General features: G+C 43.5%; 1 protein-coding gene and 1 long non-coding RNA gene across 12 annotated transcripts in view; one reads left to right on the top strand and one right to left on the bottom strand.

The window, feature by feature from the left end:
* The window catches only part of FGGY (FGGY carbohydrate kinase domain containing), a 455,489-nt gene that overhangs the window by 355,600 nt on the left and 72,850 nt on the right, over positions 1-27,039 (top strand). For 2 of the 11 annotated variants that reach the window (XM_027108364.1, XM_027108370.1), the window contains one exon: positions 5,600-5,827. The exons of the other annotated variants lie outside the window; for them this stretch is intronic. In XM_027108364.1, coding sequence (XP_026964165.1) covers positions 5,600-5,784 — 185 coding nt within the window. In that variant the 3' untranslated portion in view covers positions 5,785-5,827. Of the gene's footprint in view, positions 1-5,599; positions 5,828-27,039 lie in introns of those variants that run through there. 11 annotated transcript variants of the gene reach the window in all.
* On the bottom strand, positions 3,745-26,663 carry LOC113621507 (uncharacterized). Its single transcript, XR_003433195.1, has 2 exons — positions 24,578-26,663; positions 3,745-3,956 (listed from the first exon to the last, which is right to left on the bottom strand). It is a non-coding gene; the product is annotated as an uncharacterized LOC113621507 (long non-coding RNA).

Here is a 27,039-nt window from a genome sequence, read left to right as displayed (position 1 = left end):
AACATATTGTGATGTGGTGGGGAGCTGTGACCCCTCTCTTCAAGGGGCTCCTAAAAGGATAGCAAAGGGTATTCATGTAGTTTCACCAGTCATTGCGTATGTGACTTTGCGGATTAACTCACTTAGTCCTCACAACAATCCCATGAGGTCCTGATATTCCTTGTGCTTTGCAGATAAGGAGATGTTTGCAGATAAGGAGATGTTTGCAGATAAGGAGGCCAAATTACAGAGAGGTTCAGTACTTTCCCAAGGTCACATCCTAGTAAGATATGCTCGGTTAATGTTCTTACCCTGTAGTCTGTTCACTGGGAGAATATTGGAACCCATCTGTAAAGTTGCCTTGGGACACTTCCTCATGGTCAGGCCTCCCTCTACACTTCCCCCACCTCCACCTGTGCTTATCTCTAGCACTGCCCTTAGATGTTTCCATGTCTGCTTACCCTACTTGGGTGTGAGCTTCCAGGGAAGGATCCCAGAATTCCTCACCCTTAATCAGTAGCAGGTGCTGTGTAAACGTGTGTTGTACCGAAGTGGAGGTGAAATTGACAGGGAATTTGTCGTCTCCCTGGAGCTGGCCGAGCAGACCGGTTACCCAGGGCGCCAGCCACTGAAGCAAGGGTGCTGCTGTGATGGATGTGGACGGAAAGCCCATAGCAGGTAAAATCCGACCCAAGACCACCTAGTTCTTAGCTCTGTCTCTGAAAACAGCTTTCCCTGTTCACACTAGCACTCACTCCAGACGGTCCCCGTGCTTCTCAGTTACTCTCTCTTTTTCAAAGATGAGCTCCCCATCCTCAGTGTCGGTTCCGTTACTGAACAACTCGATATATAACCTGAGACACGAGGTCTAGACCTCTCTGGGCCTCAGATTCCTCATCTTTGCACTGAAAGAATTAGGTTCTGGTCTTCAAACAGTTTAAAGTAGCGGATCATTTGGGAGCACACTGTACAAAACAGATAGACGCTGAGCCGTGTCTTCCTGCTCACCGTGTCACGCCCTCCCTTTCCCCATGGCAAGGTGTGACCCCTTAGAGGGTCTCAACTGAACATAAGAAGCACTGGACTCGATCGCTTCAGAGGCAGTAACCCAGAATATATTCAGGTAATGAACACGAATACGTAATAGTATTGTACAATAACAAAATAGCTTCAAAATGGAAGACCCAAGCCACTGAGGAAGGCGGGTTCGAGGGCTCCTGGCTGGACCCCTGCGCCTGCTCGTCTGTCAGATGCCATGTGCTCCTGGAGGACTTGTCGGCTTGGCCTGATCGGGTACAGTGGGTTGGGGAAGCTAAAGGCTCTGGGCCCCATCCTCCTTGGCGGGGAACAGACCGCGCGCGTGTCGTGGAATTGTATCCAGCCACTCTTGGAGACTGATTTTCCATCTGAGGATCTGACCTCTTGCTTCACCAGCAGAGGGGGTCAGACCATCCTGGGGGGGAGGTCAGTGAGCTAGCCCCCTGAAAGGCCTTCCCTTTCTTTCTCTTTCTTTCTTTCTTAACTGTCTGTTTCAAAGGGAATTTCCGATTACTCTGGGGGCTTAACACCACCGGTTTGAATCTCTCTTGGCATTGAGAGCTTTGAGATAGCCATATCCCCCCCCATCAGTGCTTTGTGCTAGGAGATTACTAAAGATTTAATTCCATTTATGTCATTGGATTTATTTCAAAAAAAATCCAAAAACCTTTTGGAGTCAGGGATGAATGCCCCGTTTCCTTTATTTGTTGTCAGTTTTCACAGATTCCTTATGTGAATGCCTCAAGGGTAAAAATCTTGCCTTAGTTATTTCCGTATCTCCAGCGCCTAACACAAAGACTGACGTTGACTGCTTGATAAATATTTGTACATCATTCAACAACTATACCCCCAGGTACAGTGATGTGTGAAATAACCATTGTACTAATTTTCATCACATTTACAGTCGAGTGTAAGAGACAGTTAAATACAAATAAGTATATAGTGTATGTTGGGTTAAGGGCTGTAAAGAACAAAGAACAGTTTCAGTGGAAGAACAAATTTGAATGATTGATGAATGAATGAAAGTAAAACGACCTCAGCTGCCAACCCAAAAGCTGTCTCATCTCATCTCTTTGTAAGTAATTATTATTGCTATTATTTTACTTATCACAACTGCTACCACTTCTTGAGTATCCACCACGTTCCAAGCTCTGTGCTAGCATCTTCCTATTTGGTACATCAGATTCTCAGAAGAACCTTGCTGTTTAGGCCTTCTTATCCCTTATTCCAGATGAAAAAATAAGGCCCAAGGAAGGTAATTAACTTGTTTATGGTAAGAGAGCTAGTAAGTGTCAGAGATGAAGCCAGGTTGGTCTGACAGAGCCTTTGCATTAAGCAAAACGGAAAAAATTCCAAAGGTTATCACCAGGGATCCAACAGGGTGTCCCCGTTTGAGGAACACCACCTCCTACCTTGTTACAAAAGATCAATGATGTTAGGTGAGAGGAGGAAACAAAGAGAAAAATCTATGCTGGAGAGTGAGAGGGAAAAGAAGGAAGATAGTATTCTTGAATTGGCCATCTTATCAGCCTAGCAATAATAAACCATCACCATGGGAACAGGAACTCTAATTAATGACAGATGTTGAGTCACTTTAAAAACCACACCATCTGAATGCCGAGCTGGTGCCGTAACCCTCTCTCCCCTGCCGCAGCTGGGAGCATGCTATGAACTTGTTGGAGAGACCCATCTTTCGTGGGTGGAGCAAACTCTGGACTTGGCATCAGAAGACTTACATTTGAGCCCCAAATCTGCCTTTCTGAGCTCTTTTGCATTGAACAATAAGCTCACCAAAATTGAGAGGTGGCTATCATTAATTTTGTCATTATTATTATTACTAGTAGTAATAGTAGCTTTCTGAGACTCAATTTCAAGATCTATATAATAGTAAGTAATATCATTTCATCAGTTACTGCAAGAAGTACACTTACAGCAATGCCTGGCATAGACAGTGTGCCATCGTATTTAACCATGGTGATGCTGATGCTGGAGGAGAAAAAGAGGAAGGGGGAAGAGAAAGAAGAGCAGTTGCAATGATGTACGTGCATAGAGCTATGAAGTCTCTGAGGTGTGATACAAATGAGGGCATTCTACTCATTGTCAAAATATTTTTGGTCAGTTCCTGGGCTGGTAGCCCATTCCTATGTTTAGTTTTCTCAAAGGTTCTATTGTCTGTGTTGCCTTTTTGTCCGGCCCAATATGCATGTCTCTCCTGCTTCCGGCTGTGCAGTTTAACTGGGGGGAAGGACAACCAGGACAAAGAATTGACAGAAACCATGAGAAAAATTTACTCAGAGCCCAAGTTCTCTATAGGCCAGGATTTTCCAAAGGGTGTTCTTTCATACATTAGAAGGTATTCCTGGAAAGAATTCATTTGGAAAATGCTACGCTCAAGTTAACTAGGTATCTTTATAGCGAGACTTTGCATAAACCTTTAATATATAAACTTGTGTTGTGAATCTCCCGGGTTGGGGAGGCATTTAGAATATAGACTTTCATAAATTTACTTGACCAAAGAATTAGTCTTTCATGGAGCATCTTACTTTGCTAAAGGACCAAACATTGGGAAATGCTGCCATAAGCCGAGGGTCAGACCATCAGGTGTACAAGTAGTACCACATAAACAAGTTTGAAAACCTCCACCAATCTTCCCATCAATTCATGTGTCTATTTAACAAACTAAAAGAGCACCCGTGCTATATTTGGCAGTGACTACGTGCTAGATGGTGGAGAAGCAACAGCAAGATCCATGTATTTCCCACTCTTACCCTCTCGGAGCTCTTGCGTGCCTATTGAGGTGAGGGAGAAATTGCCTAGCGGTAGCAATGCAGTGTGACAGTGAACAGATGGAGATCCCAGGGTGGCATGGTACCAAGGGAGGGGCTTCTTATCCAACTGAGTGGGTCAGGAAAAGTTTCCTGGAGGAAGGAACTTCCAACCTGAGATCCAAAGAACAATTAGAGCTCTGTAACACATTGTCAGTGCACTTTCCCACGTGTTGTCACAGTGCATCCTCACAGCAGCCCTCCGGGTCAGACACAATGAGTGGTAAAAGGAAAGTCGTTAAGTGCTGCTTAATGAGCTCCTACTACAGGTTAGGGGCTGTTCTAGGCATTTTATACACTTACTGCATTTAATCTTCCCAACAATGAGTGGCCTCAGTTTACGGATGAAAAATTAAGGCTCAGCTTAAAGTAGCACAAAGCTGCACGTGTAATTTGTATAAAACGAGGATTGAACTCAGAACTACACGATTCCAAAGCCACCTCCCATTGCATCTTCCACCAGTGATGAGCCCAGCCAGTGGTTAATCCATGACAGAGTTTATACCAGAATGAGAAATGTAGAAAAGTAAGCAGAGCATCATAAATGTTTTCTTCCTAAATGATTTATGTTGTCCTGAGAAGTACCCTGGTCCCAAATGTTTGGTGTAGAAAGTCCTATGCTTTTTTTTTTTTTTTTTTTTAATATTACCTTGTATGAGAAAACCTTTTTTATTTTGAGTTCTTATTTGGCAAAATAAAAACTCGCTAACCATATGCCATTCTCCAAAGTAATTTTGGAAGTATTAGTGTCCATGAAATTTAAAAATCTTGGAAATATTCTGTATGTATTTTATTGAACATACGCATTCTAAAGATGAGAGGAATATGAAGCCTCACATTGCTTTGGGTCTGCTGGTTGGAACTTGGATGAGTTACTAAACTCCACAGACTCAGGTGTCCAGCGGCCATAAATGGATACAAAGTAGAATAATGTGGCATCTCCCTAAATGCACACATATGCCACCGGTGGCACTCAGGATGACTTTAGCTGGCATGTGGACACTCTTTCTAATAGTTATATATTGATTTTAATGTATATTAGAAAAAAGGTAACCAACACTGTACCTATGTTTTCATAGACATTTCTGCTTAGAACAAGGCAGTTTGAAAAAAGAACAGGGAATTTATTTGGAATTTAGAAAAAGTATTACATGTATAATACTACAGATGGTACTTGGATATGGAAACAATTATGAAGATGGTATGTGAGTAACTAAAATGTGTGAAATAATAAGATAACATGTGTGAAAGTGTCTCATGCATAGAAGGCCCCAGTAAACGCTTCCTTCCTTTCTGATTCATCTGGCCAGCAAGGGACAGAGCGCAGGACTAACCCTCATAGCCTCAGACTCCCAGTCCAGTGCTCCTTCCAGGACACCTTTAACTCTACTGCTTCCTATCTGCCTGCCTCACCCAGCATCCTACCCCTCGCCACTCATCCCTCAGGAAAAATGCAGTGAGTAGGTATTTCAGAAGTGACTAGTTGGCTCTGCCAAAATGTTCTGATGAATGTCAATAATAAATAAAGTCTACCTAACAGCATAGACAGTGTTAGCGTTTGGAAAAACAGGAATTGGATCCTGAGAATGGAAAGGGCCCTCAGAGATCATCTCACCCAACCCTGCCTTTTACGGATGTGGAAGTTGGGACTCAGGGAGGGAAAGTGCTTTGTTCAGAGCTCTTAGCTGATCAAACCAGGATGAGGATTCATATAAAACGTGCAGATATAAAATGTTACTTTTTTTTTTTTTTAAAAGACCTGTTTCCTGCTTTCCAGAAAAGTAGCAGGGAGGTACCACAAAAGGACTTTTACTTCCACAAATCTAAAAATGTGGAAAGTCATGCTTCATACTGCGCCCATCAAGAAAACATTGTAAATGATCACTGGAGAAGGCATTCCTGGTCGTATTCTTTTGTCTGTTTGCTTGCTTGTCTGTTTTAATTGTAAAGTACACGACATAAAATTTACCATTTTTGCGTGCCCAGTTTAGTAGTATTAAGTATTATTCACATTACTGTGCAACCAGTATCCAGAACTCTTTTCATCTTGCAAAACTGAAACTCTGACCCATGAAACAACAGTTCCCCATCTCCCTCCCCTCCAGATTCTGACAACCACCATTCTGCTTTCTGTCTCTATGAATTTGACTACTCTTGGTACCTGATATAAGTGCCGTGATATAGTGTTTCTCTTTTTTTTTTTTTTTTTGCGGTACGCGGGCCTCTCACTGTTGTGGCCTCTCCCGTTGCGGAGCAACAGGCTCCGGACGCGCAGGTTCAGTGACCATGGCTCGTGGGCGCAGCCGCTCCGCGGCATGTGGGATCCTCCCGGACCGGGGCACGAACCCGTGTCCCCTGCATCGGCAGGCAGACTCTCAACCACTGTGCCACCAGGGAAGCCCAGTGTTTGTCTTTTTTGTGACTGGCTTATTTCACTTAGCATAATGTCCTCAAGGGTCATATCCATAGGCGCATGTGTCAGAATTTCCTCCCTTCCTGGTTGTTTCCTTGATGCGACACAGCCTGTTCTCTGTGGTCCCCATTTGTACGTATCATCACTGTGAAGACTTTGGCACGCTTAATATTTTAGTGACTTCTCTCCAGTGGGGAAATATTGGATTGGCCAAAAAGTTCATTCAGATGGAAAAGCCCGAACGAACTTTTTGGCCAGCCCAATATCCCCGTTGGGGATGACAGCAGCAGTGAAAAGCGATGTCGGAAAAGAACTGAAACCCCCTTCTCCCAGTCTTTTCTAAGTAGGTGACAAGGGAGAGAAATGAGATTGCATGCTGCATGCCCCCACCCTCACCCCCAATTTCCTTCATTGCTTCCACCGCAAGTCTTCAGTCAGCCGCAGAAGAGCAGTGGGGCAGTGGGGTTAGTGGTTTCAAAAGTGGATTTTCACGAATAGGCTTGCGTTCCAGTCTAACCTCTGTAACTTACTAAATCTAGGATGTTGGATAATACGATTAAGCTCTCAAAGCCTCATTTCTATTATCTGTGAATGGACAGAATAATACCTGTATCCAAATTTTTTTTTAAAAAAAAAAAGCTTGCTTTTTTTCTCCTTCTGAGTGGTGAGATATTATTTTCTGGATACTATATTTTAGTTTCTCAAATTAAAACATAATAATACAGTGACCCCGTCCGCTGGGTTGTTCAGAGACGGGATGTGATGTTATCTGACATTTTGGCCATTGAGATGTCTTGTTCTAGGCTGAGGATTTTAGGGGGAGATGATGCTCATCTATTATGCAGCATCTGTATGTCAGATACATTACTTTTTTCATCCAGAACAGAGTAGAACTCTATTATGGCCCTGGACTCTTTGCATCATTAACATTTGCTGTCTCCCCAGCTTGCCTTAACCATCCCTGTTCCCACAACTCCCACCCTTGAACAGCGCCTAGCATAATGCCCAGAAACCTACAGATGTCCCCCCTCGTTTAAAAAAAAGGAAAAGTGTTTCTTTAATGCATTGGGAAATCACTCAACATTTGCCTGTGTTTATTTGGCCACTAATACAACCCCATATCTTAAGATACTCTCTTCCCACTCCGATACCCCCATGGCCTCATGATAAAAGGTACCATTCATTCGACCTCTCAAGGCTGGCAAAGAAGGAATCCTGGGGTATAGAAACTGATTTTGACTCCTCTCTGAGCACTCCTCCTTGCTGACCACTCAGGAATTTTTTTTCCTGGCTTTTGACCCTCCCCTCTTCTTTCTTTTGATAAATCAGACAGCTGTCCCCAAAGGGATTGCATCCATTACCTTTCACTAGAGTTGAGTTCACTTTCCGTTGCATGTTTCTGTTTAAAAAGAAAGCCTTTTAAAAGGGTCGAGCATACACTGAGTGTGTACTTAATTTTTAATATGTGTGTGCCCACAGCCAAGAGAACAGAAGAGAAGCCTTAAATAACAATGAGACTGAATAGTACATGTGTGTTTTATGTGGCACTGATTCCTAAATATATATATTCTTAGCAGCCAGGTATTATTTAATACATCCCCATTAGTCAAGATGCCAAATCTAAATGAAAACCATGTTTAAATATATTTAATAATATTATGGCTTTTGGTTGACTGTCAAACTAACATAACTGTATGTTTTCCCCAAGCCAACCCTCAGTCACTGTCTTACATTTTTACTCTGAGCGCTAGTTCTTTTGTGCTATCAAGCCAATTTTGATCATAAAACAATATATACCACAGACTTTCAGCATCGTTTTCACTGGGCCCTTAAATGTAAATGTTTTAGAAAGAGAACAACCCTGAGTTGTTTTTTTTTTTTTTTTTTTCTGGCCGAAAAACGAAATGTCTCTTCTTCGTGGGGTGAGCCCCTGGATTTAAAAGGAAATTAATAAATGTCTTAGAGATACTAAATTGTTTGTAGTTTCTGTAACAAATGGTGTCTGCCTTTTGAGTTGTTATTGCTTTTAGTGTTTTGTACTAAATGTACTATGTTCATTATTTTTTCTTGCGATGATTCAGACTTCTGTTAGTTTTGCAATAGCGCCACCTAGGGGTTCTGGGGAACATTGAATGTGCTGCTAAAATGTTCTCAGTACCTTTTTAAAAAGCAATGCCCCTGCTCTTTGAGATGCACTGACAAAAGGCTTGTGGGTCTTGGGGTTGAAGAAGAGAGAAGGCAGTAGTAGCCTGACGAGATAGGTTGCTAGTTCCACCCACCAGGTTTCCAATCTGGCGGCAAACCAAAAAGAGCTATAACTAAAAAGAGTTCTTTTTATAAAGAACTAGCCAAACTTGGAGTAAAATATTCTGTTCTAGCAGATATTTTTAAACTATTAATAAAACATCATTGCATTTATTTAACATGTTTAACTCTTGTTCTTGTTTTCAGTAGTTTTCTTGCTGTTTTCATCCTCCTGATAGGCATTTCCTGTAGAGATTGCAGTGAAATGATTCTTGCATGTGGTGCTTTGATTTGCTCTCTTGTAGTAATTACTTTCCTCTCACATCTCCAAATGTTCTCCTGTTTTCTCTCTTCATTGTTCTCTGTATTAGTCCTTACAAAGTTTTACTTCAGCCTATTTATTCTTTCCACTAATGTTTCGTTATCGTTTCTTCTAGTTTCTGGGTTCTTACATGGTTCTTTATGTTTACATCTTAAGGCTTTTTAAAACCTGATTGAAAACTATCACAAATGTGTTTATTAAAAACATAATACAGGGCTTCCCTGGTGGCGCAGTGGTTGAGAGTCCGCCTGCCGATCCATGGGACACAGGTTCGTGCCCCGGTCCGGGAAGATCCCACATGCCGCTGAGCGGCTGGGCCCGTGAGCCATGTCCGCTGAGCCTGCGCGTCGGAGCCTGTGCTCCACAACGGGAGAGGCCACAACAGTGAGAGGCCCACGTACCGCAAAAAAAAAAATAATAATAATACAATTCTTTGATTATATAAATGCTGATAAGTAACTCTTATAAAACTTTTTTGCACCATATTAAATTCAAAATAAGGAACATGTGTTTAACTTCGTACACTGTAGACGTTCTATGATTCATTTTAAAAAGTAAATATAGTGCATAGCAGTACATAAAATTCTTATAAGCAGGTATTACCTATGTGTCATATCTCTTTGTAGATGATGATGACAATGACGATGATTTTAGGCAACATGTGTTGATGCTTTCTACATGCCAAGCACTGTTCAAAGCACTTTACGTGAATTAACGTATTTAATCACCACAACAATATCATGGAACTGGGCTGAAAGTATTCCCGTTTCACATATGTTTACAGAATGCTTATGCATTCCCAAAGGGGAAACTTCAACAAGGTAATGTATGAGCCCACCATAGTTAGTGTGCAATAAAAGAGTTAACATTATTAGTTCTTTCTTGCACTTTGGGAGTCAGTTTTGGTCACTTTTCTTTGTCCCATTAACCAGCTTTCCCTTTGGAAGCTTGTGCTTCCCTTCACCCTTTGATACCTGTCTGCTTCTCCTCACTGTGTGCCTCCAGCTTTATCTATTGAAAAATCACTGTCTGCCCTCACAGAGCTTATATTCCCACTGGGAGGAGTCCAGTAACAAGTAATTCCAGGAACAAGTAACCACCATAAATAATACGATTTCAGGTAGCCAATAAATAAATAAATGAATGAAAATGCTGTGAGAGAAAGTAAAGCAACGTAAGGGAACAAAGAGAGACCAGGCAGATGAGGTGGGAAGGACTGGCTGTGTGAGAGGTGGGAAAGGCCCTCCTGAGGAAGGATGTTTGAGCTGAGACTGGAATGGCAGAGAGCACAGGGAGTGCAAAGGCCCTGAGATGGGAATGAACTGAATGTATCTGAAGAAAAGCAAAAAGACCAGGGAGGCAGTCCTTGTTCTCAGGTTTCTTAGAATCTTGCAGGGGAGAAATACAGTAAAACAGACAGCTGTACTAGAGTTGGCTGTGTGCTGTCTTAGGTGATGTACCTCACCCAGCCTTCAGGAGGCAGAGAAAACGCTCCAAAGGAGTGACAGTGGATTCATGACTTGGAAGTGTTAACTGAACAAAGGTGTGTGTGTGTGTGTGTGTGTGTGTGTGTTGAGGGTCTGAGATGGGAGGAGGGTGTACAGAATTCTAGATCTTGGGAACAAAGGATTCACAGACCTAAAGGTCAACTCAGTAGGTATTGGATGAAAATGTGAATTTGAGTGAATAAACGAATGAACAAATTAATGCTTTTGTCTTGTAGCGGCAGCTCATAAGACAAAAGTATAAAGCCGAAAAGCATTTTGTTAGTTCACCTTGATAAATCACTGTTCCAGATTCTGCCCATCATTTCCCTGTAGGCAGACTCTTATGAAGACCCGTTTCATTATCAAAAGGCTGCTTGCCTAGTAGGTTATTCAGGGATTTATTGGGAAAGCGAGCTAAGCAGTCATTTTAACCTGGGGACTGGACATATCCAAAGCCCAATGGCCAGCATTCTTGTCTTTCCTGAGCATTGCTTGGATGAGAACTATGGGATGGATAAATGGTTGAAAAACGAAGTCATAATCTCAAGGCTGTGCATAGAAGGGAGAGTGGCTGTTCGTGTTCGAGACCCCAGAGCTAATTGCTGGCTTGAAAAGTAGGGACCTGGCTTCTGGTCTTCGCTCTACTCGTGGTTGCGGCATTGGTCTCTAACCTGTACAGTGGAGTGGTGCCAGGCAGTGGCTAAGGTCCCTTCCAGCTCTGGAATTCTGTGTTCATCTTACTCTACCTGATGAAGAGAGGGAGGGAGTGAATGTGTATGGGCACCAGCCCTGTCCTGGGGTACTCGCTCCCCCAGAAGCCTGGGCATCTCTTGGCCCAAAGCACCCTAAGAAGCTGTCCTAATCTGCCACACTCATGGGTGGGTTCTGGCTGTCCACCACCTGTGTTCCTGCAGAGCCATGAATGACCACATTCCTGATGGCCTCCTCCTTCCCCTGTGTCTGTTCTTCTGCAGTGATCCAAGAGCTAGGTATTCCTGATGTAGCCTTTTCTTAGAGTCCACACAGGGATCCTCTGGTCTGCCCATTTTCCCTCTCCCCTTCCTGCTCTAAAGCCATATCATAAGCATTCAGATCTCAGCCCCTCCACTAACCACCTGTGTGGCCTTGGTCAGGTTTCTTAATCTCTCTGTGCCTCAGTGTGGATAGCAAATAACCTATAGGGTTATTTGTAAAGATGAATGAGATAATTCATATAAAGCAGTTAGCACAGTGCCTGGCTCATCATAAGTGCACCATGCATTGCTGCCTTCCTTCCTCAAATGTTTTCTGACCTGTTCTCAGGCAAGCAGGAAGGATCCTGAGGTATACAGAACACCTCTGCCCTGAGGAGTCCAGTCCAGTGCCTCCTGTGAGGCAGATGCTTTCCCTAGGTTACCTCATTGAGTCCCCACCACAATCCAGAGCGATGCTTATTCTCCTCAGAATTCTTTTCAGACTGCAGCCCAGAGACCAGAGAAGTCATGTGACGTTCCCTGCAGCATACAATTTGTAAATGGCACAGTTGGAATCAGAGCTCAGGTCTCCCAGACTCCAAATCCAGTGCCCTTTCCCCCACTTCACCCAGGCCGCCATCGCCTGGCTTGTTTTGAAGGGAAAAAGAAGCAGCAGTGCATCATGGGAGTGATCATATGGGAAGTCAGCTCTCCTTCCCAGGACATCCACTACCAGCTTTCAAAAGAGGGGGGACCACTAGGCTCGAGAGCCCAGCTCCCAGCAGCCCTTGGGTCAACCCATCTGAAAAGGATCCGTCTTTAAAAGCAAGGAGCCAGAAAAAATAATTCATACTAAAAACAAACTCTGTCATGAGTCATTTGACTTTGCTTTCCCCCGAACACATAGTTTATGTCTTGGGCGAGCTAAGGCTAAAGGAACATCTGATACGTTTTAAGCTAGCAGAGCTATTATTTAAGGAGCTCTACATCCAGTGTGTGCCCATTGGACCCATGGTTTAAATCAAGGCTTGTGCTAAGGGAGCCTGACAGTTCGTTATTGCTGTTGTAGTTGTTTCGGCGTGTGACTGTGTACGAGTTTTATCAAGGTAACAAGAATCGGTCCATGATTCAAAAGTTCTCAGGTGGTGAACTAACCTACGCAGTAGCTATTCTGAGTGAGTCTGTGCCTGAGAGGAATGTGTATAATGTGCATGTGTTGAGATGCGTGAGCCCCTTTGGAAATGAGAGGGAGAGAATAGGGGAGGGCAGCTGCTGAAGGAGCTGCTTTCTGGTTGCATCAGCAGAGGAGGGAGACTCAGCCCTGGGTCAGAGTATTGCTGGATGAACAGGACATAACCCAGAACACAAGGCAAGTGTCTCTGTCTCTGTGGCTGACCCGCTCCTCTTTAGATAACAGAAAAATGATGGAAATCGACTTACATTGTAAAAACTCAAACATCAAAGAGTAAACGGGAAAGGCACAAACCTCTCCTGATCCCAGAGGTAATCGCTATTGTCCATTTTATATGTCTTTCTAAGCTTTTTAAGGCATTCATAGACATATATGTGTATGTAGGGTCATATAGTAAAACTGTTCTGCAAGGTTTTTTTTCACTTATTAGATATTTGGAGTATGTCAGTGCATATAGAGCCACCGCATGTCTGTTACATGTTGGTAGTAATTCCACAGTCAGCACATATAAAAAATGATTTAACCAATGTCCTGTTGATAGACATGTAGGTAGTTTCTAGTATCTGGCTTTTGCAAACAGCAATCAAAGGATCATCCTGGGTATGGTTCTTTATACACAAGTATGAAAAGTTCTCTTGGAGAGATACAAAAAAGTGGAATTTCTACTGGAGGGATTTATGCCTTTGAAATTATGTTAGCTGTGGCCAAAATGTCCTCCAAAGAGGCTGTCCCAATTTGTATTCCTGCCAACAGTGCCCCTGTTCCTTTGCCAACACTGCATATTGTCAATCGTTTTAACATTTTTGCCCATTTCTCGGGCAGAAAATGACTGCTCATTGTTCTTTTCCTTTGCCTCTGCCCTGTTGCTAGTGAGAATGAACATTTTCTTTATATCTTCAGTCTCTTAATTTCTGTCTTCTGTTAATGGCCTATTAACATCCTCTCTTCATTTTCCTCCAGGGTCGTAGGTCTTTCCCTCGGGGATTTGGAGAGGTTCTTCGTGTGCTCTGTGCATCAGTCCTTTGTCATTTATCTTGAAGACTTTCTTGTAATAAGACCTTCAACATCCACCTTTGCTTACCCTGTCTTATACAGGAGTTTTAAATTTTCATATACGCACATCTGTGAATCTCCTTCTTTATGGCTTCAAGATTTCTTGGAAACTTTCCCTGTAAACTGTTTCTTTTCCTGGAGCTGTGTTTTTCAGAATAATAACATTTTAGACTACAACACCCCGGGTTAGCAGAATGGTCTCTGTTTTTGCAGACATTCTTGGTAATTTCACCATTAATTATGGGGAAATTTTGAAACCATGTGGATCGGTCCTAGGCAAATGAGAGGCAGCAGGGAACTAACTAGGAGCGGGCAGCCTGAAGTCATATATATGGACCTTGGACCATATCCAGAGGCTCCTGTACTTACCACTCGATTTGGGGACATCTCTTTGCTGCTCTGAGCCTTAGTTTATGTCTCTGTAAAACGGGGCAAATCACAATTTCAAAGGGTTACTCTGAGGTTTAACATCTCCCATGTCTCAGCCTACTCAATACGTGTTTGTTTCTGCCCCTCCTGATAAAAGGTCTTTTTCTCCCCCCACACATGTAAATGTAACTGGTCACTTAAGACTGTTGACTTTCATCTCTTCTGAGGATTTTGTAGCTGAATCGTGGAGTCACAGCTTGCCCAAGAGTCTGAGGCAATTTCCTCATGATGCATCTCTGTGGGCCTAAGGGAAACTAAACACCTACGCCATTGCTCAATGCTGGAAAATTCTCCAGGGTGGCCGACCCCTCTTGGCGGAGAGAAGCCAGGGCTCTGGGGGACTACTGCAGTCCATGTGGGTGGAGAGCTTTTGTCGTTCCTGGACTCACTGAGCCTCCTGCTTGTGCGGGCACAATTCCCTCTCCTTTGAAATCTCTTCCCCTCCCCTTGCCTGGCATCCTTCACTTATAGCAACACAACACTCGAAGTTGGGAGCCCAGACACTTGAGCCAGACTGCCTGGGTTCAAAATCCAGCTCTGCCACTCTTACTTGTGAAGCCTGGAACAAATGTCTTCATCTCTCTCTACCTCAATTTCCCTATCTGTAAAATGGAAATACTGGTATGACCTACCTCATAGGGCTGTTATGAGACTTGATACTTATAAAGCCCTTGGCATATAGTACAGTGATCAAGGAGCTACAAAGAAATCATATACAGTATCTGAATCCTGGCTCCTCCTTTCACAGCCAGTTGACTTTGGATAATGTACTTATTCTGACCTCAGCTCTCTCATTTGTAAAATGGGTATGAAAATAGCTATTTCATAGGATTGCTGGGAAAGTCAAATGGGATAATGTATGTCATGAGTATAGGGCTTCAATTATTGGTGGCTACTGTGGTGATGGTTATTGAAAAAGACAGGAATGAATATGCAGGGAATACCTACAACTCAAAAGCAGAGAGGCTGGTGATTAAAAGAGAAGGTTCTGGAGTCAGACACACTGGGTTGGAATTCAGCCTCCACTACCCTTGGCCCTGTGACCTTGGACCTAAACCTTTTTGGCATTCAGCTTCCTGATCTGTTAAATAGGATTGATAGTGGGGCCTACCTCTAGGCTTGTAGGCTTGTTATGAAGAGGAAATGATGGTAAACCAGGAACATAGGAAATGCTTAATAAAATTAACTGTTATTGTTCCTCATATCTCCTGCCCATCAATGGGAAGATTCTCGTCTGCAGTCAGGAGTCCCTGGGTAGGAGAAATGGCATCACAGGCAGAGCCCCTGCCCAGTCCATTCTGCTGGGTTTGGAGCACAAGGTAGGAAAGAGGATCAAAACTCAAGAAGGGAAACTGAGGCAGAAGCCTGGTTTTTACGGATCAACCAAAATGATTGAGGTAGAGAGAAAAAAAAACACAATTAAGGATGTCCCTCAAGATTTATCTGCAATGATATATTTCCTTTTAATTCTTAAAGCAGTCCTATTGGGTAGGTTCTGTTATTTCCAGTTTTCACCTGGTGAAACTGAGGGTGAGAAAATGCAAGTGACTTGCGTAAGATCACACAACTAACAAGTGGAGGAGCGGGGATTTGTGCCCAGAACCATCTGGCTCCAAATCCCTAATGCTACGCTGTCAGTATCTGCCCCGCCTCTGTTGGGAGCAGCTCAGAGGCCAAGCAGGATGGGGCTGGGGGGCCCCTGTTTCTCTGGGAGAGCAGAGGAGGTGGAGACAGGGGCAGTGGGCCTGGAGCTGACAGCCTGCATGTAAAAGTTTGGAAAGTTTGCCCTGAAAGGAAAGAGAGTGTTTTCAGCTGGGGCCATTTTCAGCTGTACCCTGTGTACTAGGCCAAGGGTAAACAAAAACACAGCCATAAACAGTACTCCCCAGAATTCTCGTCACAACAGCCCACTGTGCTCTTTCTGTTTGGAGATGACTGTCGAAACGCTTCGCGTGAAAATGTCTGAGTCTGTTACTGTTCACCAAGTCAGTCACAGCCCATTCGAACAAGGTGCCTTGGGTGTGAGTAGAGATGCAAGAGTCATCAGGTGACCAGCCATTATGAAGTCTCAACAAATGGCCTGCCCGGGAAACCAGCCTCCCTGGACTAGGGCCAGGCCTATCCTAACGCCACTGCTTGGAAGGGGCCCATCCTAGTTCAGAGGGCCTGTCCCAGCTCGTTACAGAATATGTTTTTATAGCTATCCTTTCTCTAATTAATCATAAAGTATCAAAGCTGGAATCAACTGAACAAGTCCTCTAGTCTAGTGCATTTAAAAGTTGGAGACATTTGGTTCCCAGTGGGAGGTGACATTCCCAAGGTTATAGAGAGAAAACGTGCGACTGGAATCCAGGCCTCCTGATTCTTAATCTAAAACACGTCTAACGCTGCCCTCCTGAACCTTTCCAACACAGGTGCAAAATTCCTGCCAGCCTCTCCAAAGGGCAGGGCTGGAAGGTGGGAGAGGTGGGAGGGAGGTTGTGTTTGTCCTTGATACTTTCTACCTTGCCCTCTACATCTGTTCCCTCATTTCAGTGTTTCCTCTCACCTGCCAAAACTAACTAGTCCTGTGAGCCCAAATCTAGATCCTTGAGAAGCAGCTTCTTGGGTTTGCAAAGTCATTCCTGCTCCCCTGTCCAGGGTTTTTTCCTGCTGTGGCAGTGCTGCCTCTTGAACAATGGACAGGCCCACAGACCAGGAGGATGCCTGGCTCAGCCCCTCTCGGGGGTTTCCCAGGTGGGATGTGGCCTCCCCAAGTATCATTCCACATCTCCAGAGGCAGGCCAGGAAGAGGAAAGGGATGAATGTTAATTGATCACCTGGGAACATGCTGGATTATAACCACATTTAATCTGTAACTGAGGCTCTGTGAGGTAAGTAGATGTTATCATCTCCGCTTGCAAACAGGAGCAAGAAGTTAGGAAGGCAAATCACTTGTTCAAAGCCACACAGCCAGACAGTGAGAGAGTTGGGACTTGAACCTAGACTTGTGTGAAAATCCAAAGTATAAGCTCTTTCAAGTTCACCAAGCTACAGAAAGTGAGATTAAAGTGTGTGTGGAGGGCTGCCCTGGTGGCGCAGTGGTTGAGAGTCCGCCTGCCGATGCAGGGGATACGGGTTCGCGCCCCGGTCCGGGAGGATCCCACATGCCGCGGAGCGGCTGGGCCCGTGAGCCATGGCCGCTGAGCCTGCGCGTCCGGAGCCTGTGCTCCGCAACGGGAGAGGCCACAGCAGTGAGAGGCCCGCGTACCGCAAAAAAAAAAAAAAAAAAGTGTGTGTGTACACACGCACACAAGTGCGCACACACACAGTGGAAAAGTGCTTTCTGAACTGTGAAGAGCCACCCACCCGTGCAGGATGATGAGGATGACAGTTAGCACCCAGTCCAGGCCAAGCATGAAATGGCTCCCAACAGGCGGGTACTTAGCCTCTGGGGAAACTCGCCTTCCACGAGGAAGTCTGGGGAGCACAGCCATTACTCACAGAATCTTCTTACAAGGAGGGGCGTGGAGGGGCTCTTTAGGGGCAAGGATCTCTCAGCTAGTCCAGTAGTTCTCAGACGTCATCAGAGGGCTACCACAGGCAGAACCAACTGTGTAATTTATGGGATCTGGTACCAAATGAAAATGTGGGCCCCTGGCCGGGGGCAGGGAAGTCACTCATGGCTGACAGGTGACCCCCCAAGGGTTTCCAGCTTCCCAGTTGCCTACCCAACCCTCCGTGGCAGTGGGGAGTGGCGGGGAGAGACACTGCTTGCCCGGCCCTGAGACACTGCAGGCTCACAACCTGGCCTGGCTCTCCCCGCAGCTGTGCTTGTCCCTACACTCCTGCCACCCCATGCCACCCTGTCATCACCCCAGGAGTGCGTGGTCAGCAGTGGAGAAATGGGGTAAGGTGCCAGGCAGGGAGCAGGCTGGTCCTGGACAGGGAAAGGCCCCACATCCAGCACGTGCTCTGCTGTCCCATCAGCCTTCGTCCGCAAAGTACACATTCAAAGATAAAATTAAGAATTTCAAAACAGGGACTGCAGATCACTAAACCCCAAGCTTGAGCCTTCCTGGCGTGGGACCCTGGATGACTACACAGGTGACATACCCGTGAAGTTTGCCCTTACTGCAGGTCCTTAGCAGAGTTTCACTAGTACAGAGGAAATGAAGAAATAAGGGTAGTATGTCGAGTTTTTAACAAAGCTGTATGTAAACAATTTAAATGATTTCCCTGTATTCTGAGATCACGATAACTTTTTTTTTTTTTTTTGCTTTGATGTTAAAAGCTTTTTTGTTATGACATCATGGTCAGAGTAAACGTTGAGTAGGTTTTTTGGTGTTTTTTTTTTAAAGGTTCTCGTTTGGCAAAATAAGATGCTGACAATTCTTTGTAGGTCTCCAAAAGGTTTGGAGATTGTATTGGTCCAGAGATTGGAAACTCCTGAGCTGGGGCTTTCGAGGAGAAAGCCCTTCCTGATTGTTGGGGAATGGAGCCTTTTCCCAGCTGCTGCCATCAGAAAGGCATACAGTTAGTAATTGTGGTATATTTCAGTATTTTCTAGGTACATCTTTGCTTTTGTGAAGTCTAAACTCTGGTGGAGTCTGTGAGAAGAGGCAACACAGAATAAGGGCATCAAAATCAAAATTCAAAGTCTGAAACTCCCAGTTCCCTATGACCCTTGAGAGATCATTTCTGCAAATTTCCCAACCATCAGGAGCTCCACAGAAGTAAATTGGAGAGGTGATAACACACCCAAGGACAGACCCAGCCTATGTCTTATGTCCTGGTCTAATTATTAATAATCGATCATTAAACTGTCCAGGACTCAAAGGAGAATTTATTGGGATAATAAACTATGGCTACCCTTATTAAAGGCTCCTTCACCTCTCCTGAGGCAACAAGCCCCACAGAGGCTGCTGTTTCCCTGGGCAGGAACCCATGGTGGCCAGTTGAAGGGCTGCATTTGTCCTGCCAGAGGCCTGGGCTGGTTGACAGCCTGGGGCCTGGAAGATCCCCTTGTGGTGGTAAATCTGTGTGACTCCCAGCCCAGTGGCTCCCACCATTGTATTTTTTTGTATCAAGTCGAAGGCCAACCCACTTTCAATCCTTTGATGAGGGAAAATATGTCAACACAATGGTCCACTGAACTCTGGGCATAGACAACATGCAATGCTTTTTGGGGTCTGTAGCCTAAATGGTTTTGCTCCAGAAGATGTGGAATTAAAGATAAAGCAGACAGCTAATTGCTGTTAAACCCACATGCTCCAAACCAACCATTATGGTCTCTTCTCAGTTACAGAACCAGAGAGGCTTTCCCTAGAATAGGCGTTGGTAGACTGGGCTTTGGGGTGAGAAGCAAGAAGGAGGAAGAAGGGGAAGAGGAGGACAAGAGAGAAATAACACGTCACAGAGGGGTACAGTTCTGAAATGCACAAAGTCTGTGCCATTTAATTGGGATTACTTTTGCTTTTTATCCCATGTGGATTTCTTTTTATCCATATGGAAAGAAATCTTTGACAATACCTGCTTCAGAGTCTCAGGTTTAAGAAGCCAATCACTGACCCGAGGAAAAAGAGACATAAATCACTTTCAAGTTCTTCAGACAAAGAACAGCTCGAGGCAAGCTGGAGCGTTTGCAGGGCATTTTTGTGACATTTCTGGATGCCCTTTGTTTCCCCCTTTCAAGAAAAGCCCTTTCTTTGCTTGCCTTCTCACATAACAGCCTGGGATTCTTGTCCCCCCCAAAAATGCATTTGAACTTGTGGGTTTGTTAAGAGTCAGGGCATGAAGCATTTTTCCATGGTAGAAAATTCTGGCATTCCAAAGCAGAACTAATGTGAGATTTGGGAAGGCTGCCCTATTTGTGCACTTAATTAGGGCTCCCCAAAGGCAGCTGATCCATTGGTGTCATAGGAAACTGACGGCAAGGCCGGCGAAGGCTGCAAATGTGTGAGTACCCAAGAGGGGGGCGAATGTAGATTCCACACCTGTTCCCCACTGCCTTGGATCAGGACTCAAGGGATATAAAGACAAGGGCTTGCCTGAAATGCTCATTTGGATCCCAGGCCTGATTTCATCGTTCTGTGTGTCAGCAGTGTTTGAGTCAAGTCCCAAAACACTTGGAGATAAAGGATCAGAGTTATAGGTTCTATTTGGATCTGTGAAATAAGGTCTTGGTTCTGAAGATCCGTGAAGTTGACAAAATTACAGTGGAAAAATTATAGACTTTAAAGACCAACCAGCCTGTGCTTTGAGTCTTACTCTGCCACCAGTAGATGGTGTCAGTTTTTGAAGAAGTTATCCAGTTATTTCCGAGATTTAGTTTTCTTCCCTATAAGAGGCCATACTAACACCTCTTCCATGGGTTCATTATCGTAACAACAGCTAACATTTGTTGAGCAATTACGGTGCGTAAGGCACTGTTCTAAGAGCATGAACTGTATTAACTCTTCCATCCTCCGTAGACCGTATGAGGTAAAGTCTGTATTAGAGGTTGGCAAACTGCTCCCCATGGGCCAATTTTTGCCCACTGCCCATTTGTGCAAATAATATTTTACTGGAACACAGTTATGCCCATCTGTTCGTGTCTACTCTGTGGCTTCTTTCATGCTATAGCTCCAAGGTTGAGTAGTCGAAACAGAAACTGTATGTCCAACCAGATCTAAAATATCTACTATCTGGCTTTGTACAGAAACAAATTTGCCAACCCCTGCTTTAAATTATCCCAATTGAAAGATGAAGAAAATAAACCATAGGCATTTTGGGGGGGCTGTGCCCCATAGCATGTGGAATCTTAGCTCCCCGACCAGGAATCAAACCCACACCCCCTGCATTGGAAGTGCAGCGTCTTAACCACTGGACCACCAGTGAAGTCCAACCATAGACATTTTAAATAGCTTAACTGAGGTCTTGCAGCTGGTGACAGATAGACCTAGGATTAGAACCCAGTATCCTGACTCCAGAACTTGTGACCTTCACCAGTATCCTACGTGTATAATAATATACATGAATTGCCCAGTGCAGTGCCTGACGCATAGGAGATGCCTGACACATCTGTTTGCTTAAGCGATCCTTTGCATTCCCCCACGGTTCTCCTTTTCCTTCTGCCTCCTTTTGCAGCTTCATATCAATTTCTATTGCCTTTTCCTTCTCTTCTGCCAGATTATGTTTTCAATTCTGCAGACTTCTGGGCAATTTTATACCCATTATCTCAATGCATCAAACAACCCTGTGAGGTCGGTATCATTATCTTCATTTAAAAGATGTAGAAACCACTCCCGACCTCTGAACTCTCAGGAGTTTTTACACTTCATTTGTTAACCCTCAGAGGAAACGTTGCTAGGAGCTTTGGGAACATTTATTTAATGCTGAAAACTAACATTAGAGAAAAAATCTCGACAGTTACTCGAGAAAGGATTACAATCTAATTGGGGTGAGAAAATAGTGTAAAATATTGGAACAACAGCAGGCATTTTTAAAGTTAAGTTATTTAGTACAGATCGTGCGTGGGTGTGAATTCAGGGAGCTGGGACAAGAGGATGGACCGGGGGTGTGGGGTGCAGGCAGGGACGGTTTCCAGGAGGCGGTTCAATGTCAGCTGGGCCTCTAACGTGGGGCAGGATCTTAAAAAGAGAATCTCAGATTTGAGTATCATGGGAGTGAGGAAAGGAACCACAGAGAGAAGACATAGAAATGGAAATGTCTCAAAGGGACAGGCCCAGCAAATCCCAGAGAACTCTGGCAAATCAGAATGAGTAAATAGGGAACAGGTTGTGTTTGACTTTGAAGGCCAGAGAGAGGGCCTTAGAATAATAGTAGTGCTAATTATGATAACACTTAGGTGCAGGATTGCTGACCCAGGCACTCTAGATTCCTACTCTCCTTTAACCCCACCAACCCTGCAGTGATATAGGTATTGTCCTATTTCGCAGGTGAGAATATTTGAGGCTTAGATTGTAGCAATCAAATGTTAGTGGGAAAATTAGAACTATTCCACAGGCCTAGTTCAAGAGCACAGGGCTTTTTGTTGTTACTTTTCTTCTGTGGATACACGTGCTTGCAGGTGGGGTTTTAGATATGCCCATACAGTATAATCTTAGGCTCTGCTGGTTAAATTGTTCTTGCTTTCTCTGATGCTATAATGTATTATCAATTGCTCGTGGACTCAGATGGAGAACACCAGGAATTAGATGCTCTACACCTGGACCACTATGATACCTCCCATCACAGGCACTAGGGAGCCATGGAATGCTTTTGAGTGGGAGATGCCATGATGAAAGGAACTACTCTGCCAACGAAGTCAGGCTGGATGAGAGCTGGGAAAGACAGGAAGAAGGAGGTAGTATGAACTCACAAGTGTGATATGCAGTTGTTAGTTCACCTTGGATTGAGCCACAAGAGCTAGGGTTTGGGGTGACTGAAGAGGACATGGCAAGAAGAGAAGGGTAGATTTATGGAGTCAGAGGGCCATGACCAGCACTGCTTAGACCTTACTACTAGACAGCCATGCTTGATGAACAGAGGACTTGGAGTCTGAAGATTTAGGTTCGCATCTTGGCTCTACTGCTAAAGTTGCACTGTGTGAAGAAAGAGGGAAAAGGGAAGAATTATATGCTGTTTGAGTTAGACAGCATCTCATATGTCTTCCCATCAACTCTGGGAGGTGGTAATAATAAGAGCAATAGGTAACATGTAAATACTTCTGTGTGCCAGCACTATCTGTGTTCTCTTCTAGCCATTTCTCTATATTTTTAATCTTCATAGAAACCCCATGAGATAAGGGGCATTGTTATTCCCTTCGGATAGATGAGGTGACTGAGGCACAGAGAGGTTAAGTAACATGGCTGTGGTCACACAGCTGGTAAATAGAGGAACTAAGCTTTGAACCCAGGCAGTTTGGCCCCCAGAGTCCATGCTCTTAGTCATTTTCACACTGTCTGTAAGGCATGTTTCACCTCGAGGAGTGTTCTGGGGGTAAGGTTATTCTATGTCATCCTGTAACCTGCACGCTGACAGTCCTGCCTCTGCACCACAGGGTCAGGGACCTCCCACTGAGAAGGCTTCCTACCACAGCCTGGTACTTCTCACAGCTGTCTGGAACCTTTCACTCCATCCTCCACCCAGACCCTCACACCCTGACCTCCTGGCTCCTGGCCACACCCATTGCCCTTGATTCTAGCTTCCCACCCCTGTAGGACTTGTGCCCCTGTACCACACCTCCAGCTCCCCTTCTCTGAACAATTTGTTTTTGTCCTTTGGACACTTTTACCTCTTTGTTCAAGGTAAGACTCTAGCACCGAGGTTCCTCCCCCACCCCATGCCAGCCCACACAAGTGGCATCCCCATCAGATTTGTACCAGCTTCTGGGAACAGGACCGGACAACTTATTCAGCCACTTTCTCAAGGGCTGGTCCCTGGCAGCTATACCGGTCCCACCTGTTTCCGGCCTGGTAGCTGCCAATCCAGCTAGATGGGGCTATTCTGGGAGCAGCAAGAAGACGTAGTCACCCTAGTTGAGTCTTCCTTAACAAAAGAAGTCGAAAGGCCTTTTGTTGTTGTTTGTTTGTTTTTGTTGTTGTTTGTTTTCTTAATGTGCATTAAAATTCTGCCCAGGATGCTATAGCAGTTAAGACATGGCCCCTGAAATCAGAAGGATACAGGTTCAAAATCCAGTTCTGCTGCTTGCTAGCTGTGTCATCCTAGGAAAATTGTTCCATCTTAGCTCTTCGTTTGTAAAGTGGAGCTAACAGAAGGCCTATCTTATGGGGTAGTCACAAGAATTCGGTGAAAGGATGTATGTGAGCATGTATCACATCACCTGACCAGCAGTAAGTGCTCAGTAAGTGGTAGTTACTATCAGCATTATATTAAGTATCATTATATAAAGTATCATTCAAGACTCCCTGGAGATAGTTCATTCAGACAGTTATTTACTCAACAGACATTTATCAGGAGGCTGCTGTTTGCCAAATCTATGCCAGGTACAAATATAGGATGTATGTTTATGAAAGGAAGGAATGCATGTTAATCACTTATTATAGGCCAGACACTGTTCTAGGCATTTTAGGGACATATTTCATTTCACCTTTTTTTTTCAAGTACATATTCATTATTTTAGTTTTTTAGTTTTTTAACCTTAGAAAGTATATATATATATATATATATATATATATATATATTTTTTTTTTTTTTTACAGTAAGTCCTTGTTGGTTACCTGTTTCAAATATAGCAGTGTGTACATGTCAATCCCAAATTCCCAATCTAACTGCCGCTACACTCCCCCATAACCATAGATTCATTCTCTAAGTCTGTGAATCTGTTTCTGTTTTGTAAATAAGTTCCAAAACAAAAAGATACAAATGAACTTATTTATATTTCATCTTGATAAGGGCTTTGCAGGCAGACATCATAATTGTCATTTTACAGATGAAGAAACTGAGGTTCATAAAGGTTAACTCCCCCAAAGACGTGGCCAGTGATTGAGTGTAGCCGTAAATCAACCAAGATATTCTGAGATCAATTCCCCACTATTGAGAGATCCACATTTTACTCTCATACTCATGCAATCGAATGCCTTTATCTATGCACCCACCTTTCTGGTTAAAAGGAAGTACAAAGGAATGTGTTTTTTATTTCATCCTTATTGGTACAAACCTCTGAAAGAGGTGAGAGCTCTGCGCCTGTCTTAGCATTCCAGTGATGAGCCTGGTGGGGACTGCCCTCCAATGATTGGGGATTTCGTCATCCTTCAGGATATCTTCTCTCCTTACATGGGACTAGAACTAGAGAGGGAGAAGGCAGCAGGTAAGGAGCTTATACTGGACTCACCCAAGGCATACTTTGCAAGTTATTTTGTTTTTTTTAAATCAGTCCCAGTCATAAGCTTGCTTTTTGGATCCATGCCTTATGCCTCTAGCCATTGAAAGCCAAGTATGTCAAGGGAAAAAAGGTCCTTCAGTTAGTTGAAATTTTATTCTGTTTCTACTTTGGTGGTTTGAAACTAATTACAGACTCTGGGTTGTGCCTATATGTCCAAAATGAAATGAGAGTTTGAGCCAATTGCTCTAATAACGAAGAGAGGAAAATCCACTTTTCTCTCCATTATCTAAAGATTTCAGGCATATGTGAGTTTTGTTTTTTTTTTTTTTAAATCGAATTATGTGAAAAGTTGGCCTCAAGCCTTCATTTCACTTTGCCTTTCTAGAAACTAGTCTGAAATTTTGTTTTGGAAAGGAGATGACATGCCTTAGACTGCTTCGGCGGGACTAGAGGGTCTTGTTGGAGCAATCGCAGGCTAAGAGATTTTGGTATTGTTATGATAAAATGTTTGTGTATGCTTGGGGGAGGGAGGTGTATTGCAAAGGATGACTCTTCATTTAAATTTTTTTTGAAAGGCTGGAGTACCTAAAATAAATTTCAAGATGAACAGTTTCCATTCATCTCACTTATTGATTCATTTATTTGGTCCTCACTGTTGCCTAGAAGGCCCGCCCGGCCTGGCTCTTCGCCTCGTGCCCAGGCCGCTCCATCTATCCTGGCCCTTTCACTCTCTGTCCATATACTAAACACACTCCCACCTCTGGGCTTTTAGACGTACAGTTCCCTCTCCATGGAATCCTCTTCCTTAGATATTTGCATGATTCATCCTCTCATCCCCTTCAGATCTTTGCTCAACTATCATTTTATCAGAGAGATGCCATTCCTGCCACCCTATACAAACTGCCTTGTCTACTCCTGTCATTCTTTATCCCTTATCCTGCTTGATTTTGTTTCCTTAGTACTTATCGCCATCTGACATAATGTATCTGTATATGTATATACATTAAGGTTCAGTCTTTGTGCTGTAACATTCAGTGGTTTTGACAAATGCATAATGTTGTATATACACAATTACAGTATCATATAGAATAATTTCAGCACCCCCCAAAAAAATCCCCTGTGCTTCACCTATTTAATCATCCCTCCCTTCTCCCTGAGCCCTTGGCAACTACAGATCTTTTCGTTACCCTAGTAGTTTTCCCTTTTCCAGAATGTCACGTAATTGGGATCATGAATAGGTAACATTTTCAGACTGGTTTCTCTCACTTAGTAATATGCATTTAAGATTCATCCACGTCTTATTGTGACTTGGTAGTTCATTTCTTTTTATTGTGTAATAATATTCAATTATATAGTTGTACCAGTTTGTTTATCCATTCACCCACTGGAGGACATCTGGTTGCCACTGGTTTTGGGTGACTATGAATAAACATTTGCATACAGGTTTTTGTGTGTTCTTAAGTCTTCAAATCAGTTGGGTAAATACCTAGGAACAAAATTGCTGGGTTGTATATTAAGACCATGTTTAGATGTGTTATAAACTACCAAACTGTCTTCCAAAGTAGCTGTATTATTTTGCATTTCCACCAGCAAAGAATGAGAGTTCCCATTACTCCACATCTACGTCAGTGTTGACATTGTCAGTTTTGCAGATTTTGTCTATTCTAATAGTTATGTAGTGGAATATCATTACTGTTTTAATTTGTAATTCCCTGACGGCAAATGATGTTGAGTATCTTTTCATATGATTATTTGCCACCAGTCTGTCTTCTTTGGTGAAGTTCATATCTTTTGCTCATATTTTCACTGGGTTGCTTGCTTTATTATTGTTGAATTTTAAGTATTCTTTGTATATTTTGGATATAAGTTCTCAGATATATGTTTTACAAATATTTTCTCCAAGTCTGTGGCTTGTCTCTTCATTCTCTTAAAATTGTCTATCACAGAGCAGTTTTTAAATTTTAATGATCCAGCTTATCATTTTTTTCTTTCATGGATTGTTCTTTTGATGTTGTAGCTAAAAACTCGTCATTAAACCTAAGGTCACCTTGATTTTCTCCTGTGTTATCTTCTAGAACTTTACAGTTTTACGTTTTACATTTAGGTTTATGATCCATTTTGAGTTAAGTTTTGTGAAAGGTGTAATGTCAGTATCTAGATTTTTTTTTTTTTTGCATGTGTGTGTCCAGTTTTTTCAACACCATTTGTTGAAAACACTACCCTTTATCCTGTTAATCGACTTTGCTCCTTTGTCAAAGATCAATTTGAATGTGTTTGTGTGGGTCTACTTATGGGCT

The sequence above is a fragment of the Aethalodelphis obliquidens genome, unplaced genomic scaffold, assembly GCF_003676395.1.
Source record: "Aethalodelphis obliquidens isolate GAN/ISIS:26980383/991018 unplaced genomic scaffold, ASM367639v1 scaffold9, whole genome shotgun sequence".
NCBI classification, from domain to species: Eukaryota; Metazoa; Chordata; class Mammalia; order Artiodactyla; family Delphinidae; genus Aethalodelphis; species Aethalodelphis obliquidens.
Note: the sequence above shows the minus strand (reverse complement) of the source record. Positions and strands in the feature narration are given on the sequence as shown.